Consider the following 16,682-nt stretch of genomic DNA (forward strand, 5'->3'; position numbering starts at 1 on the left):
TAAACTCCAACTCCTCAAAATCAAATCCAACATATCCATCACCTCAAGATCATTATGAAATTATCAACTAGCAAATCTTAACATGAATCTACGATAGCCAACCACAAAGACATCAAGATCTCATTCTAATGGCCCTGAATGATTACCAAGGTCGACCATATCTTTCTCAAATCATAACCATCCACTTGACTCCTCACCCTAATCCATGCCTACCTACCAAATTGTAGTTCAAAATTCCCCTGGTTAACCCCTCGCCAAGCCTAGATCCTATTTCAACAAATCTCATTAATTAAAACTTACCATCTATCATCCCAAATTCATTTGACCAATCAGACCCTGCCACCATGTTCAAAGGCCCAAAAAACCCCAACACATCAAATTTCATGACTAAACACCTCCATTTGATTGCTAAAAAAGTAAGATTCCATTTTGAACACTATCGTTGATTGTAAAACCATTAGCTATGACCATGATGTGAACTAAATCTGTAATCTAGATCTCTGATCAAAGATCTGTAACTTCCATCAGATTCAGAATGTTCAAAAGTGCCAACCCACCAAATTTTATCCCGAAATTCCCCTGTTTGACCCTTCATTAAACAAAGATTTTATTTTAGCAAATCTCATTGATATGAATTTATCAGCCATAGATCTCAATCATCTCGAGCCTATTTGAACAATCAGACATCACCATTGTGTTCAAAGACCCAAAAAATCCAACACATCAAACTTCATGACCAGATTCATCTGTTTGACCATTAAACCAGGAGGATGCTATTTCAACGCATCGGATTAAATTGCCACATCACCTATCCCAACCTGAAGCCTTGAAGGCTTGAAAGGGTAATGGCTGATGTCAGACCCATTCTTGACCCATTAGAACACTTGGACCAATGAATTAGAGCATAATAGACCCAAAAACCCCAAGATATCCCCACTTAAAGCTAATAAAGGACAAAACCACAATTAAAAGTTCATCAAATATACATTTTCTGCCACTAACAGCCCCAAATACGAGATTGCCATGACAAGCATGCCCCAAGTTCCCATTGGATGCACAAAACCTATGAAAAGCACCCCCAAATTAAAGAAAATGTTTCACCAAATAAGAAGGCTTGAATGAGCATCTATTTCGTTTTAGAATCTTTGCCTATTTGTGTAAAAAACCTATGTTAAATCCCAAGCACTGTAGTTGAACGAATTCAAACTTGCCCCCCTCCTTTCTCTATAAATACTGATCTAATTCAATCTCAAAAGGGGGGCGGGAGAGAGAAGAAACAAGAATAAAAAGAGGAGGAAACTTAAGGCTATGTTTGGTTTGAAGGAAAAGGTAGGGAAAGGAAGGAAAAGGTAAGGAAACCTTTACAAACCTTATATAGGTTTCTCTGCCTTTCCCTACCTTTTCCTTCAAACCAAACATAGCCTAAGAGAGGCCCTTAGAGAGAGCAAGAAAGAGAAAAGAGAGCTTTCGCACAGCCCATATACTACTTCCTGTTCAATCGAAATTCAGAGGTACTCTAAACCCCATATTCTAAACCCGCCTCCTCCATTTTCAAGCGAAAGTTGTTGCAACCAGAAACATTTCCTAGCTTAAGAAACTATTTGAACTTCATTCTACCTCATCGTAGCTATTGGAAAACTTTTGACAAGGTACATACAAAAGTAAGTTTTTTTTTTCAAATTTTCTAGGTTGTTTGAGGTTCTAAAATATTGGAGAACCATCATTTACAATTTCTTCTTGACTGAGAATAGAGGCAGAGATGTGAGGGTCTTAGGGAAATCAATACCTAAGACCTGATAACATCACCTCAAAATCGGTCTTATGAGAAGTTGAAAGCATGTTCCTCCACATTTAAGAAATTCCTACAATCATTTTAGTTTTTCTCCGAAAGAAATTGAGCTTAAATAACTCCTGTATTGGGATGCTACAGTAGCTTGGAGAGATGGTGCCTAATACTTTTCCTTTCCCAATCATTGAGACCCGAAATCTATCGGTTATGTTCATTTTCCATGGAGGACGGAGTCACTATCAAAGACTTAAGTCGAGTTTTTCAAATCTAAAAATGAGGGCCCATTTCCTCTAAAAAATGGATAGCGACTCCATTTCTTTAAGCTGACCATGAGCTTCCCAAAACTCACAAAAGACATTTAAAAGGGACTATTGTTTGCGTTTCAACACTATTTTTTCCAGCAATGGCATTATCTGGTGATGATTTTACTGCATTGACAATTTCCTACCCTCACTGGCAAAGTGCTTTTCTTTGAACTCTCTTCTACTTATTTGCAGAGATTAAAATGATTGATGAATGGGATGTGATTGCTCATTCTAATCCCTGCAAATAAGTAGAAGAGAGTTCAAAGAAAAGTACTTTGCCAGTATGGGTAGGAAATCACTAGCAAAGTAAAATCGTCAACAAAGAATGTTATCACTAGAAAAAAATAGTGTTGAAACTAGGGGTGGCAATTTTCCCCGTCCCCGACGGGTACTCGGGCTCCCCGACCCAATGGGGGTCGGGTATGGGGGTACTTTGGCGGGGTCGGGGTTGGGGATGGGGCAATCCCTGAATCCCCGATTAGGTTCGGGGACGGGGATGGGGAATGCAATCCCTGCCCCAACCCGACTCCGATTAATATATATATATATATATATATATATAATATTATATTATATAATTATAATAATTATTATTTGCTTTCTTAAAAGATTAAAACTTAAAAAATAGGAAAACACTAAATCCGTCGATAGTAAAATACAAAACACTTCGACTTCATGTCTTTGATAGAGAGAAGAGAGAACTTTGTCTCTAAACCCTAGCTTCGTGCCTTCATCTTCGTCGTCGATTTGCCGACCATCGTCGCTGTCGCCACTTGCTCATTGGACATCGGACCAAGGACAGAGATACTCGAGTGGTAGAGAAGAGATACTCAAAGAAGAGTTTTAGTTCTTTAATCTTCTTTCAACCTTCGTCTATTGTCACCAACTGTCGTTGCCATTGCCCGTCGGACTCTCTCTCGTCGCCAACCTCAACTCTCACAATGGTCTTCTCTCTTTTTCTTTGTTAGTCGCAATCTCTTTGTCTCAAACTCTTAGTCTTTCTCTCAATCTCTCTCTCTTTCTCTCTCTGCGTCGACCTCACTCTCAGTCTTTCTCTCAATCTCTTTGGAATTGGGTAATCACTCTCAGCCCGTTGGGGATTCGGGTATCCGATGGGAAATTCATCCCTGTTAGGGTCGGGGATGGAGGGGGATTCCTTTCCCCGCCAGGGATCGAGGATGGGGATGGGGGGTAATTTGGGGGTCAGTGTCGTGGATGGGGAATGTAATCCCTACCCCGAACCCGCCCCATTGCCATTCCTAGTTAAAACGCCAACATAATCCCTTTTAAATGGTGTTGAAAATTTGAATATGTTATTTGTTGTCCATGTGAGAACATCATCATGGGGAGAAATTGGCTTTGCCAATGAGGATAGAAAATCACCGACAAAGTAAAATCATCACCAGATAATGTCATCATCGAAAAAAATAGTATTGAAACGCTATCATAGTTCATTTTAAATATTGCCCATGTGACAATGTTATCGTGGGAGAGGTGGCTGGTCCCTTGACTAACTTAATAACTTAAATGGCATTAATCATATCGTATAAGTTTGACTAGCGAAAGGGTAGTTTTGGCATTATGTAATGTTTAATTGACAGAATACTAATGGATGGCCCCAAGTGAATATTTTTGAAAGTTCAGGTACTCAAGTGTTGCAATTGAAAGTTCATACTACCTATCTGTTACTACCCCAAGTACAAGGCACCTGTCTATAATTTACCCTATATATCTATACTATATTAAAGCGATTAGGTCCCATGTTAGCAACCCTCTCCTTCTCTAATTCCCCCTTCTCTCGTCTCTCCTTAAACCTCTCTCCTTTCTCCCTTACCCCTTTCTAGCCCTTCCATGTAGCCACATGGCAGCCCTCTCTTCTACATTAGAGTGCCACTCCAAATCTCTCTCTCATGTTCTCAATCACTTAGCCAATCCCTTCCTAAAATTTCTCCTAAACTATCTCTCCTACCTAAAATTCTTCCTAAAACACCTCTTAATCTATATTGCCACGTGTAAGGATGGCAATTTTCCCCATTTCCTTGGTCCCCGTGGGGATCCACCCCAAATGGGGCGGGGATGGGGGATGATTTTCCCCCTACGGGGACAGGGATGGGGAAATTTTCATCCTCGTTAGCGGGGACGGGGTGGGGATGGAGAGAGCATTCCCTACCCTATTGGGATTCCGATCCCTGCCCCATGGGATCCCCACTAATATATATGTATATATGTATGCATACGTTATATATGTATATGTGTACACATACATCTATATATTAATATTTTTTAAAATATGGTTGAATAATTTCTAATAGGATTGTAAAATTTAATTATTTTATTTTTATTTTTTAAATAAAAAAAAAACAAAATGGGTAACATTATAAAAAATCACAGGGAATGGGGATCCCCGCAGGGATGGGGATAACCTTGTCCCCGTTAGTGGTGATGGGGATTTTCGTGGGGATGGGGATGAGGAGAGGCTCCCTCGTCCCCGCCCCACCCCATTGCCATTCCTAGCCATGTGACATCCCTCTCTTCTTACCTAGAGTTCCACTCAAACTCTCTCTCTCTCTCTCTCTCTCTCTCTCTCTCATGTTACTAATCCGCTCGACCCCCTCCTAATATTTCTCCTAAACAATCTTTCCCGTCTAAAATTCATCCTAAAGCACCTCTTAATCTATATTACAAACCATCTAAAAACCAAAAAAATGGATAAATTAATTAATTAAAATAATTTGGGTAGTTAAACTAAAATTATGAAATATTTTTATATTTTCAATAATTATTGATATTATTGAATATTATTTAGTAAATATCAACACCTAAACTACAATTTTTGTAATTTTGGTAATTTGAAAATTTTATTTACTAAGAATTACTTGATAAAAATTTTGGTAATTTAATTTCAAGTTTTGAATTAATTATTGAACTCAATAATTAGTAAAAAAAAAATAATTAATTAAAATATTAATAAATACAAATTTAATAATTAAAACTTATCAATAATTTTAGCAATAAGTAGTTATTGGCATATTCAGTAATTTTGGTAAATTTATTAATATTAAATGATATTATCAAATAATAATTAAAAAATTTCAATACTTTTTAGTGGATAATTAATTTCAATAAATATAAGTTTATGTTTTATATTTTTAGTAATTTTGATATTTACTATAATTTTTGAGCAATAATTAGCGACTTTGTTAATTTAGTGAAACTTAAATTATAAAACTTCCAAATTTTCAAATAAATAAGTGGAAAATTTTAATAATTTCCATAAGTATTGGATACTACATTTATAATTACCATAATTAATGAAACTATATGTAAGGGTTTGGGATGACCCTCAGGGTAGGAATGGCAATGGGCGAGTTTAGGGCAGGGATCATACTCCCCATCCCAACCTTGAGTTTTAAATTAATCAATGTAAAAAATTTTAGCCTAGATCCCCAGTCCTCAACAAAGAGGGCTTCCCCATCAAGGACCTGAATCCTTGAATTTTTTAATTAAAAGTTTATTTTTAGAAAGGTATTTATTTAAAACAAAGGAAAAAATTAAAATGCAAATAATATTTTAAATATAAGTGATATATATATATATAATAAATAATATTATAAATAACATAAATAATGTTATATACACATATTTAATATATATAATCGGGGTTGGGGTGGGGTGAGGATGTGATATATATATATATATATATATATATATATATATAATAGTGGGGCCCGTACAATACACGAAATTGGACTTAAAACTTATTATTCTATGAAGCTACAATGACCCGAGGTAGGGATGACTAAGGGTGTCAATGGACTGGTTTTGGATTGGACCTCGGGCCAACATGACATATTGGATTGGACCAATCTTGTCCAAAATATTTATTAGATTGGATTGAACTTGGTCCGTCCGTAACAAATTTATATTGGATTAGGTTGGATTAAGCCAATATTTGGGTCCATTGATAAAAGATAAGAACCAGGTTTGGATTGACACTAATCTAAATCAAAATGAATTTGAACAGATTAGATGATCCATACATTGAATTGGACCGATCCAAATTGGTCCAAACTCCAAAGCATTCATTGGATTGGATTGGACCTGGTCCATTTATATTGTACTCGCATTGGACTGGACCGGATTGGACCAAATCCGATCCAATTGACACCCCTAGGGATGACAAATATATTTGCCCGGCTGGGCTATGTTAAGCATAGCAAATATATTTGCCCGGCTGAGACCGGCCTGCTTTTTAAGTTTATGGGCACAAGCCGCACAACCTAATCAGACCACTGAGCTTAACAGGCTTGGTCAAGACGTAAAAATTTTACCCAATTCTCAAATCCATAATATATTGAAATATAATACGTGAAAATGTGTAAGTGTACACGTTCATATAAAAACCAGGTTTAATCAGGCCAGGCCAACATTGGGCTTAAGTGCTTAACCAGGCTAGACCATATGTAGAAATTGGCCTAGCAACCCTAGTATGAAATTGAAACCCTAAAACCTGAGCACCGATGGAATTCTGAGGACCTTTCGGCGTCGTCACCATGCTACCCTCACAAAGAATACTCCATAGTCTCCAGAGTGTCTGTGTTCCCTCCCCACCGTGACGAAGCTGCGTTGTGGTGATCCATTGAATCAGCAATGGCGGGAGGAAAGATCAAGAAGGAAAAAGCATCTCGCGCAACAACGAACCACTTACAAGGTGGGATTCCTTTCCACAAGTCAAAAGGACAGCACATACTGAAGAACCCTCTAATTGTCGACACGATTGTTCAGAAATCAGGAATTAAGAACACAGATGTGATCCTCGAAATCGGTCCAGGTACGGGAAACCTCACCAAAAAGTTGCTCGAGGTCGGGAAGAAAGTAATTGCCATCGAATTGGATGCTCGCATGGTTCTCGAATTGCAGCGTCGATTCCAAGGGACACCCTTCTCGAATCGTTTGACGGTATGATTTGTTTATTTATCATCAGTTTTTCCATATCTCCTTCCCCTTTAATTTTTGTTGGTTTCTTTACTCGATTCTCTGTGTCTGGTTAACTAGTTTCAATGGATATCCGGCTACTTTATTCTCCTTTGAAGCTCTAATTTTGGACCGCAGCTTGCACTACTCGTTTAGCTAAAGTCAATATGTATTCCTTCCATATGTATAGACTTCAAATTCTTCCATTGCGAGTATTCAAGTGCAACAGTTATTATAAAGCCATAATAACTCTTGGACCGAGGAGATGTCGGATACCCACCCCCACTGCGTAGCTGCTGTGGTTGTGGTTATGTTTTACGTAATATTATTTGTGCATCACCCAACGCCACAGGGTCCGGTAGACATTTTGAGAGGGAATACCATTTTGATATTGTGAAGGTCCCCAATACATCTTGAAAACATATAGCTCCGATCTCTACCAAGTTTTCAAGAGGGTCTAGTAGAGCTTTGCTTGGTCCTTCGAAGATTCAGCTTTAGCATCAGTAAATCAGCAACCTTCCTCCATTCAGTGACAGGATTCTTGGCTTCAATCACCAGTTTACTTGCCCAGTGTTCTCTTCCAAAGTTAACAAACAAGGAGGACTTACTTTTGCTTGGTGCCAAGACCAAGAAGCTTAATTCTGGAATCCCAGTTCTGTTTTCAGATTCCAGAAAACTCTTCTTTTCTTCTTCTATAGACTTCACTTTTTCTGTCTTTGTTGCTTCAAAAAAATCCTCCAATACTCCAGTCACCTGTTGCCAACCTTCACCTTTCCTTCCTTCAGGGAAGCAAACCAGCTGTTTCCCTTAGCAAAGAACACCGAGAAAGCAATCATAGTTGTCAAGGCAACGTCTAGGCGACAAGGCACCCTTGGAGGCTCCCCTCACCCAATCGCCAAGCAATTTTGCATACTGTGTAATAAAATAATTTTATGTTACTTTTTTGAGATTATAATTATAAAATAGACATTATTAAAGAAAAATATTCATTTTTTGTGTTTATAAACTAATTTCTTTCTATTATTCTTATTTGTTAGGGTTTAATCAACACAAACATTGCTAATTGCTGTATTGAACCCTCAATGACTTCAAAATCTGAACCAATAAGTAAGGGAAGAACTTAAAATTTTGCCTTTTCTTCTTCTTCTCCTTCCTCCACCTTTTCTTTTCTTCTTTTCCTATAACAAAAATAGGGGTTCAGTGGGAACTACCCTAGGATATGTGATTTTTACTTAAAAAATCCATCACCTAGGTGACAAGGTGCCCCCCTGTCGCCTAGCCTCGCCTTGGTGCCTTGAAAACTCTGAAAGCGATGAAGCTCCCTTTGGTATTTCTTCTGCACTCAACCACATATCTTCTCCCTGAGTCTGTAGTCCTCTCCTTCCAAAAAACCTGCTTACCTTTGGAAGCTGCCACTGAAAGAAAAGATCTCAACCAGTTCATCACTTTTATGCCTTCCACTAACACTGTTGTCATCTTCACTTCTCTAATCTACAAATTTAGAAGCCCTTTGATCCTCATTTCCTCAAACAAGAAGTCTTGCCTCCATTGTCAAACTTCTCCATCACCTTGTATCCACAAACCCTTCCTCCATGTGAATAAACCCTAGTTGTTTCTAGGTCAAAGTAGAGAAGAAGAAAGAAGAAAGAAAAGAGAAAGAAGAAGAAGAAGAAGGAGAGGAGAAGAGTGTTCAACCAGACTAGAAGAGAGGATGTACCAAAGTACCTCTCCTAGCCTACCCACTTAACTTTTATTCATGAAAAACTTGAGTTACAAGAAAGACAATTTTGTCTCTCATAGAAGATGGGACACATAACTTAAACTCAGATACAATAGGCATTTCACTTTCAATAAGATACACCAGAATGACCAAAATACCCCTGACTCGAGCATTCTAACACTACCCCTCAAGTTGGAGAGTATATATCATATAGTCCCAGCTTGTTTTAAATGTAATCTATTCTTCCCCGAGACAATCCTTTTGTGAATCTACCCACTGATTTCCTGAGCTCACATGAGATGTAGTTATTACCCCATTTATCACTTTCTCTCTCACAAAGTGACAATCCACCTCAATATGTTTAGCTCTTTCATGGAAGACAGGATTGGATGAGATGTGAACAACAGCTTGGTTATCACAGTATAGTTTCATGGGTTTGTCAATTGAGAAACCCATCTCCTGTAGTAGGTTCTTCAGCCATACTAGTTCACATGTGGTATGGGCCATAGCCCTGTACTCTGCTTCCACACTACTTCTTGCCACCATTGTTTGCTTCTTGCTTTTCCAAGTTACAAGATTGCCACCTAGGAAGGTACAATACCCTGTGGTTGACCTCCTATCTGATATAGAGCCAGCCCAATCAGCATCTGTGTACCCTACTATCTCAAGATGTCATCCTTTTTGGTATAACAAACCACGACTTGGAGCACCCTTTAGGTACCTAACAATTCTCAGAACAGCTTCCCAGTGAGGAACCCGGGGATGTTGCATAAATTGACTCACCACACTCACAACAAATGAGATATCTGGTCGGGTAATGGTCAGGTAGTTCAACTTTCCCACCAACCTTCTGTATCTTCCAGGATCATCAAACTCTTCACCTGCATCCACACTTGGCATTGAGTTCAATAGGAGTCTCTGCTGGTTTAGCACCTAACAACCATGTTTCTTCAAGTAGATCAAGAGCATATTTCCTCTAACATAGGTTGATCCCCTGTTTTGACCTCGCAACTTCTATTCCTAAGAAATATTTTAGCTTCCCCGGATCTTTCATATTGAAGTGGTCCTGTAAGAATTTTTTCAGCCTGTCAATTCCATTGTTGTCACTTCCAGTTATGACAATATCATCCACATACACGACTAGCAAGATGTTTCCATCTTCCGAGTTATAGCTAAACACGGAATGATCAACCTGACACTGTTTCATCCCAAAGGCCTTCACCACTTCACTGAACCTGCCGAACCATGCACGGGGAGATTGTTTCAGTCCATAGATTTCCTTTTTGAGCCTGCACACCTTACCAGCCTCCCCCTGAGCAACAAACCCTGGTGGTTGCTCCATATACACCTCCTCAACAAGATCACCATGTAGGAAGATATTTTTGATGTCAAGTTGTAGGATAGGCCAATCATACATAGTAGCCAATGAGATCAACACCCGAAGTGAACTAATTTTAGCCATAGGAGAGAAAGTCTCCATGTAGTCCACACCATATAACTGAGAATAGCCCTTGGCCACTAACCGTGCCTTCAATCGTTCCACATTGCCATCAGGAAGATGCTTCACTGTATAGACCCATTTACACCCAACGGTGTGCTTACCAGGAGGAAGGGTGGTGAGTTCCCACGTATGATTATGTTGTAGAGCAGAGAGTTCTTCTTCCATGTCTTGCCGCCACCCTGGAGAGACATGGGCGTCCTGTACAGTCTTAGGAATGGGAACCGATGAGAGTAATGATATAAACTTGCAATGGGAAGCAGAAAGGTGAGCAGTGGAAACATAGTCTGAAATGGGATGAGAACTCCAGGCCCCAAGTGCTGAACAAAACAAACATAGCCAAAGACTCTTGGGGTGAGAGGAAAGGGAGACAAAGTGGGGAACAACATGGAGAAAGGGGATTGACTTCCAAGGATTGACATGGGCATTCGATTTATCAAAAAATAGGATGTAAGAACAACATCACTCCAAAAATGCTTTGGGACATGCATATTGATCATCAAGGACCGAGCAATTTCAAGAAGATGTCTATTTCTCCGTTCAGCTACACCGTTTTGTTGTGGGGTGTAGGCACAAGAAGTTTGATGAATTATTCCATGATGTTCTAGGTATTGTTGAAATGATGAGGAGATGTGTTCTTTGGCATTATCGGAGCGAAGTATTTTCATATGAACACCAAACTGAGTGCATATTTCAGCATGAAATTTCTGAAAAATAGAGAACAATTCACTACGATCTTTCATAAGATAGATCCATGTCATCATTGAAAAGTCATCAACAAATATTACAAAATACTTAAACCCATTGTATGGCACCACTTTAACTGGACCCCATACATCAGAATGAACTAAAACAAAAGGACTTGAGACATGAGTATCAATTCTTGGACTAAATGAGACTCAATGATGGTTTCCCAATTGACATGACTCACAATCTAATGATAAAAGATGACTCAAGGAAGGAACTAGCAGCTTCAAAGCCTTGAGAGAGGGATGACCAAGTCTGCAGTGCCATTGGAGAGGAGTAAGAGACGACTGAAAAGCCACTAGAGGGCCACCACCATCAAGTTAATACAAACCACCAGCTTCATGCCCTCCACCAATCTTCGTCCTCGTCTTGAGATCCTGAAACACACGAGAAGAAGGATAGAAGGTTACAGAACAATTAAGGGACTTGGTTAATCTACTAACAGACATAAGGTTAAAAGGGAACTTAAGAACATATAAAACAGATGCTAAAGACAATGAGGAGAGATCAACATCACCATCACCACAAATAGGAGATGTAGAACCATTAGCAAGTATAACTATCTGAGATGTGGAGGTGCGAGAAAGGGAAGAAAATACATCAGGAGTCCCAGACATATGGTCCGAGGCGCCAGAATCAATGATCTAGGGTGAAGCTTTGGAAGCTAAACAAGTCATACCTGAATGGGCAAGTGTAGCTGTGTTCTGCTGAGTTGTTTGAAGGAACTGCTCATATATTGCCCGTGGTACACTCACCATTTCTTGCCCGGAAGCATAAGTGGGTGTGGAGGGGGTTGGTGCAGTTTGCTGGCTTTCAGTAATTGTGCTACTACTCTTAGATGTAACATGGTTAGCTCAAGTGTTGGGTGGACCATGCAAATCATAGTAGAAATTAACTGTGTGCCCCTCTAAGCCACAATGCGTACATTTTCTCTGAGCATTACCCCTTCATTTTCCACGGCCTCCCCCTGACTCAGCCTCCAGTCCAGCCACTGGCCTGGTTAAACATGTGCCCACCACGGTTGCTTGGAGGGCCACTGCTGCCACCACCACTTCTACTTCCACGACTACTCCCTTTAGTCACTACCAAACCAGATCTATCAGAGAAGGAAGAATGTTCCACTGGCTCAATGGATGTCCTCTTAAGACGGGCAAAAACTTCTTCAAGTGAGGGAAGAGCTGATCCCCCCAATATCTGTGCTCTGACAGGCTCATACTTAGCCTTCAAGCCCACAAGAAACCTAGTCACATCAAGCTGTTCACGTTGCTGTTGTTGGATCTGGACATCTGATGTGAGAGGGTGATACACATTTAGCTTATTGCGGATGTTTCTCAAACTTGCATAATACTCTTCTAAGCTTTGACTTCCTTGTTTCAAATTGAAGTACTCTTGGTATAACTGATATACCCTAGTTGTATTGTCTTGTCCAAAGTACAACTTTTTAGCATGATCCCAGGTCTCTTTGGTTGTATCTAGGAACATGAAGTTCACACTAATCTTTGGTTCCATGCTGTTCCAAAGCCATGTCATTATCTGTGCATCATCTTGTTCCCAATCATTGAACCCAGGAGAATCAGAGGAAGGTTTCTCCTCCCTCACATGTTTTACTTTCCTCTCGGCCTTCAAGAACACCTCCACAAATTTTGCCCATGGTACATAGTTCTCACCATTCAACTTGATGGATGTCATTTGAACACTTAGATAATCTGAGGAGAGCATGATGCCTGTTTTGTTGTCATTCCCAACTACAGTTGAAGCCATCTCAATTATGTCTCCTCTGAATATACACCACAATCTCACACTTGTCACAAGACTTATCTCACTTACAATACCACCAACCCACTTTCTTCAACCGCACATTACACACTACACTCTAAAGTTGAAATCATTCAGTCAACACATCAAACACTTGGACTGCACATTGCAGGACCATTTACCACCAACACACCACTACTGAAATTACTCAGTCATTTCATCGAACACTTGTTTTGCAAACTGCAGAACTGATTACACACAAGGTCTAGGGGTTCACTTTTAAGCATTTAAAAACATCGATATGTCAACCACCACAACACAATCAACACCACACCACTGCTGTCGTGGACATCAGCAGTCTACCACTCTTCTTTCAGCACACATGTGAGCAAGAAAACACACAAAAAAAAAACATGACTGATATGTGTATCAGTTTCACCCAGCACCACAACAACTAACTTTCGAAGCACACACAAAAAAATCAGCATTCACAGTCCATTTCTGAACACATGACAGCAGTGTCCATACCTGTATACGACCAGCCCTCTTCGTACACTGAATAGAGGGTCTAGTATACCACTTCAACGACCACTACAGCTCCGATCAGAGGCATTCTCACCTCCAGGCCCTCGAAACGACAACTCCTTTTCAGCCCTTTATCGAGTCTTCAATCAGATCAGTTGTAGGATGATAAAACCTACTGTGAAGCTTGCGGCGAACCTAGGAAGAAGACAACAGCAAGAAAATGAACACCAGACCTTAATGCTCTGATACCATGTGAATAAACCCTAGTTGTTTTTAGGTCAAAGTAGAGAAGAAGAAAGAAGAAAGAAAAGAGAAAGAAGAAGAAGAAGGAGAGGAGAAGAGTGTTCAGCCAAACTAGAAGAGAGGATGTACCAAAGTACCTCTCCTAGCCGACCCACTTAACTTTTATTCATGAAGAACTTGAGTTACAAGAAAGACAATTTTGTCCCTCATAGAAGATGAGACACATAACTTAAACTCAGATACAATAGACATTTCACTTTCAATAAGATACACCAGAATGACCAAAATACCCCTGACTCGAGCATTTAACACTCCATCACTAACTCTTTCCAGAGTGGATAAGATGATTGGCCTTTCAAGTTGATACAGCTGCGGATGTGATGCAGTTGTCTATGGCACAACCTTCAATTAGTCATTTTGCTCTTGTTTAAGCCAAATATAGCTTAACAAAGAATTCTATAGCATTCATGATATTTTATTTGCTTAGAGGACCCATATCATGTAGAATGCCAACCTGGTATCTATGCAGGAGAGATGAGAACTTGATAACTAGGATAGACCTTTTTAAGCCCTTAGGGGAGGGTTCTTTCCTTTCTGAAATCATGGATGCTAGCCTGAAACTTTTAGAGGAATTTCCTACGGTCCTACCAGAAATCTCTGGAGATCCTCCAATCTAAACATTTTAGACCCCCATACAAGATCAATATTATTGTCATTCCTTGCATTGAATTCAAACTGTAGTTTTACACTTCGATGGAAGTTCCATGGGGAACCTGGGGTCCCCAAGTACAGCACATATTGTTGGGAGTTGGGATATTCCTCAAGGCTGTTGGTGCTACATGGTTTTTAGTGGGCGCCAATAGGAGAGGCTGACTCAAGTCACTCAACAGAAGCAGACGTTAGAGCTCTGCTTGTTGGTCTTCTAACAGTCAAGTGTCTCCAGATTACATTGTTAACTACTGGAGACTTGAGAAATGCAATATTATCAGTGGTCCTTGGAGATTGTCACACCTTCTTAATGAAATTAAAGAAATCCCATCTCAGCTGAACATCAAATTAGACGGATCCCAAGGGAACTAAATCATGCGCTGATGGACTAACTAAATCGGGATTAAGTTGTCCTCATTGTATGGTGGCAACTGACAACATTATGCCAAATTTTACTTTCTTTTAGTTGGATTGTGTGTCTTCATTTACTAATTACTACCATGTAGCTTGTATATCCTCTCATACGCACTCTCTTTTGTTCTTTAAATATAGTGAAGTTACTCTTTCTAAAAGGACATGCCCTGGCATGCAAACCTCAAAGCAAAAACTTTTTAAAATCAGGAAGTACTTAATCTGTGTTTTCTCTTCTTTAGATCTACTTTCTTGAATTGTCCAAGTAATTATAATACTGATGACAAAATCAACACTGTTATCTTCAAGGAATGAACTAATTAGAAATTTGCTTTTAAGTTTGAACTGTGGTCCTGTGTAAGGGTGTATTTTTGTGTCAATTTTATGGTGATTGAACCTTTTTGTAAATGTCATCAACCTTATTCTGGTATTCTTTCTGTTTTTTTTTTTTTTTCGAGCTTCAGATTGATCAAAATTTCCCATTCTATGTACTTGCTTGGTTTTCAACAGGTCATCCAAGGTGATGTGCTCAAGTGTGATCTTCCCTATTTCGATATCTGTGTGGCAAACATCCCTTATCAAATCTCTTCTCCTCTCACCTTCAAGTTGTTGTCGCATCAACCAGCTTTTAGGTGTGCCGTTATCATGTTCCAGAGAGAATTTGCCATGAGGCTTGTCGCTCAGCCTGGAGATATCCTCTATTGCCGCCTTTCAGTGAACACACAGCTGCTGGCCCGTGTTAACCATCTCCTCAAAGTAGGAAAAAACAACTTCCGCCCTCCACCCAAGGTGGATTCCTCTGTGGTTCGAATTGAGCCAAGAAAGCCACTTCCCCCTGTGAATTTCAAGGAATGGGATGGGTTAGTTCGAATTTGTTTCAATAGGAAGAACAAAACTCTAGGTTCAATTTTTAGGCAGAAGACCGTTCTCTCTTTGCTGGAGAAAAATTACAGAACTTTGCAAGCTTTACAACAATTACAAAGAGGGCATTCGGAAGATACAGAGATGGATGTATCTGTTCTTGGTGACACTGGTGAGGACGTTAGTATGGATATCAAAGATGAAAGGGATGAAGACGAGATGGAAGTGGAGAATGGCGGTGCAGGAGGCGAGTTCTCAGAATTTAAAGAAAAAATTTTGGGTGTGTTGAAGCATGGAGATTTTGAAGACAAGAGGTCATCCAAACTCACACAAGTAGATTTCTTATACCTCCTGTCTTTATTTAACAAGGAGGGGATACACTTCTCCTGATTTAGAGACTAGTGGTTACTTAGAGTTATTACAAGCTTCTTTATTTCCAATTTTGTTTTCTTGTTCGCCTTTCTAACTAGAAAGGTTTTTTTTTTGATAAAGAAAGAATTGATTTTGTTCTGGGGAGAGAACTTCCTAATTAGTATTGTAATGCAATTTTACTTATATCAAGTTCTTGGATTTTTTATTTTATTGAGTATTGTTATATCTTTTTTTTTCTATTTACGTTCTACCCTTCTAGGATGACGGTTTCACTTTCAATTCCCCGAAAACAAATTGCATTCTAGGGCACCGCCATCAGGTTTTACCAAAATATGTAGTGTAGTTACTCACAGTGGAAGTATTCACTTGGCTAATGTCTATTACAAAGATCTTAACTTGACACCAAGAAAACTATAAAGTTGAGTTACAATATGCAAATGCGATGCGTGTTGTATAAATGAGCAGAGGGAGGATAATGGTTTTTTTCAATGTTTTTGAACTGCCATTGACTCGGATGGTCGGACCATTTGGCCCGGAAACTATTCAAGGTTCTATTTTACCCTTGACCCGCTCTTGGATAAAAAACTATTGACTTTGTCAGAAAACTGCTGACCTGGGCGGTTGAACCATTTCACGGTTTGAGAAATTGCAGAGAGGGAGAAACTCTGAATCTGAGACACGAAATCAGATCTGATATCCAGGGAGAGAAGAAGAAGAAGAAAAAGTTGCAGATATCTGAGAAAAAATGAAAAATCAATCTCAGATATCAGATCT

At 39.4% G+C, this 16,682-nt stretch overlaps 1 protein-coding gene across 1 annotated transcript; it reads left to right on the forward strand.

Moving 5' to 3' along the window:
* The first annotated feature begins 6,418 nt into the window (after window positions 1-6,418).
* On the forward strand, window positions 6,419-16,118 carry LOC148861310 (ribosomal RNA small subunit methyltransferase-like). The gene is made up of 2 exons (XM_088985398.1): window positions 6,419-7,053; window positions 15,186-16,118. Exons 1-2 carry the CDS (start codon window positions 6,745-6,747, stop codon window positions 15,924-15,926), a joined length of 1,050 nt encoding a protein of 349 aa, XP_088841524.1. The 5' UTR covers window positions 6,419-6,744; the 3' UTR covers window positions 15,927-16,118.
* The last annotated feature ends 564 nt before the right edge of the window (window positions 16,119-16,682 follow it).

This window comes from Nelumbo lutea, chromosome 4 (genome assembly GCF_056320005.1).
Source record: "Nelumbo lutea isolate HS-2025 chromosome 4, American lotus-T2T, whole genome shotgun sequence".
Taxonomy (NCBI): Eukaryota; Viridiplantae; Streptophyta; class Magnoliopsida; order Proteales; family Nelumbonaceae; genus Nelumbo; species Nelumbo lutea.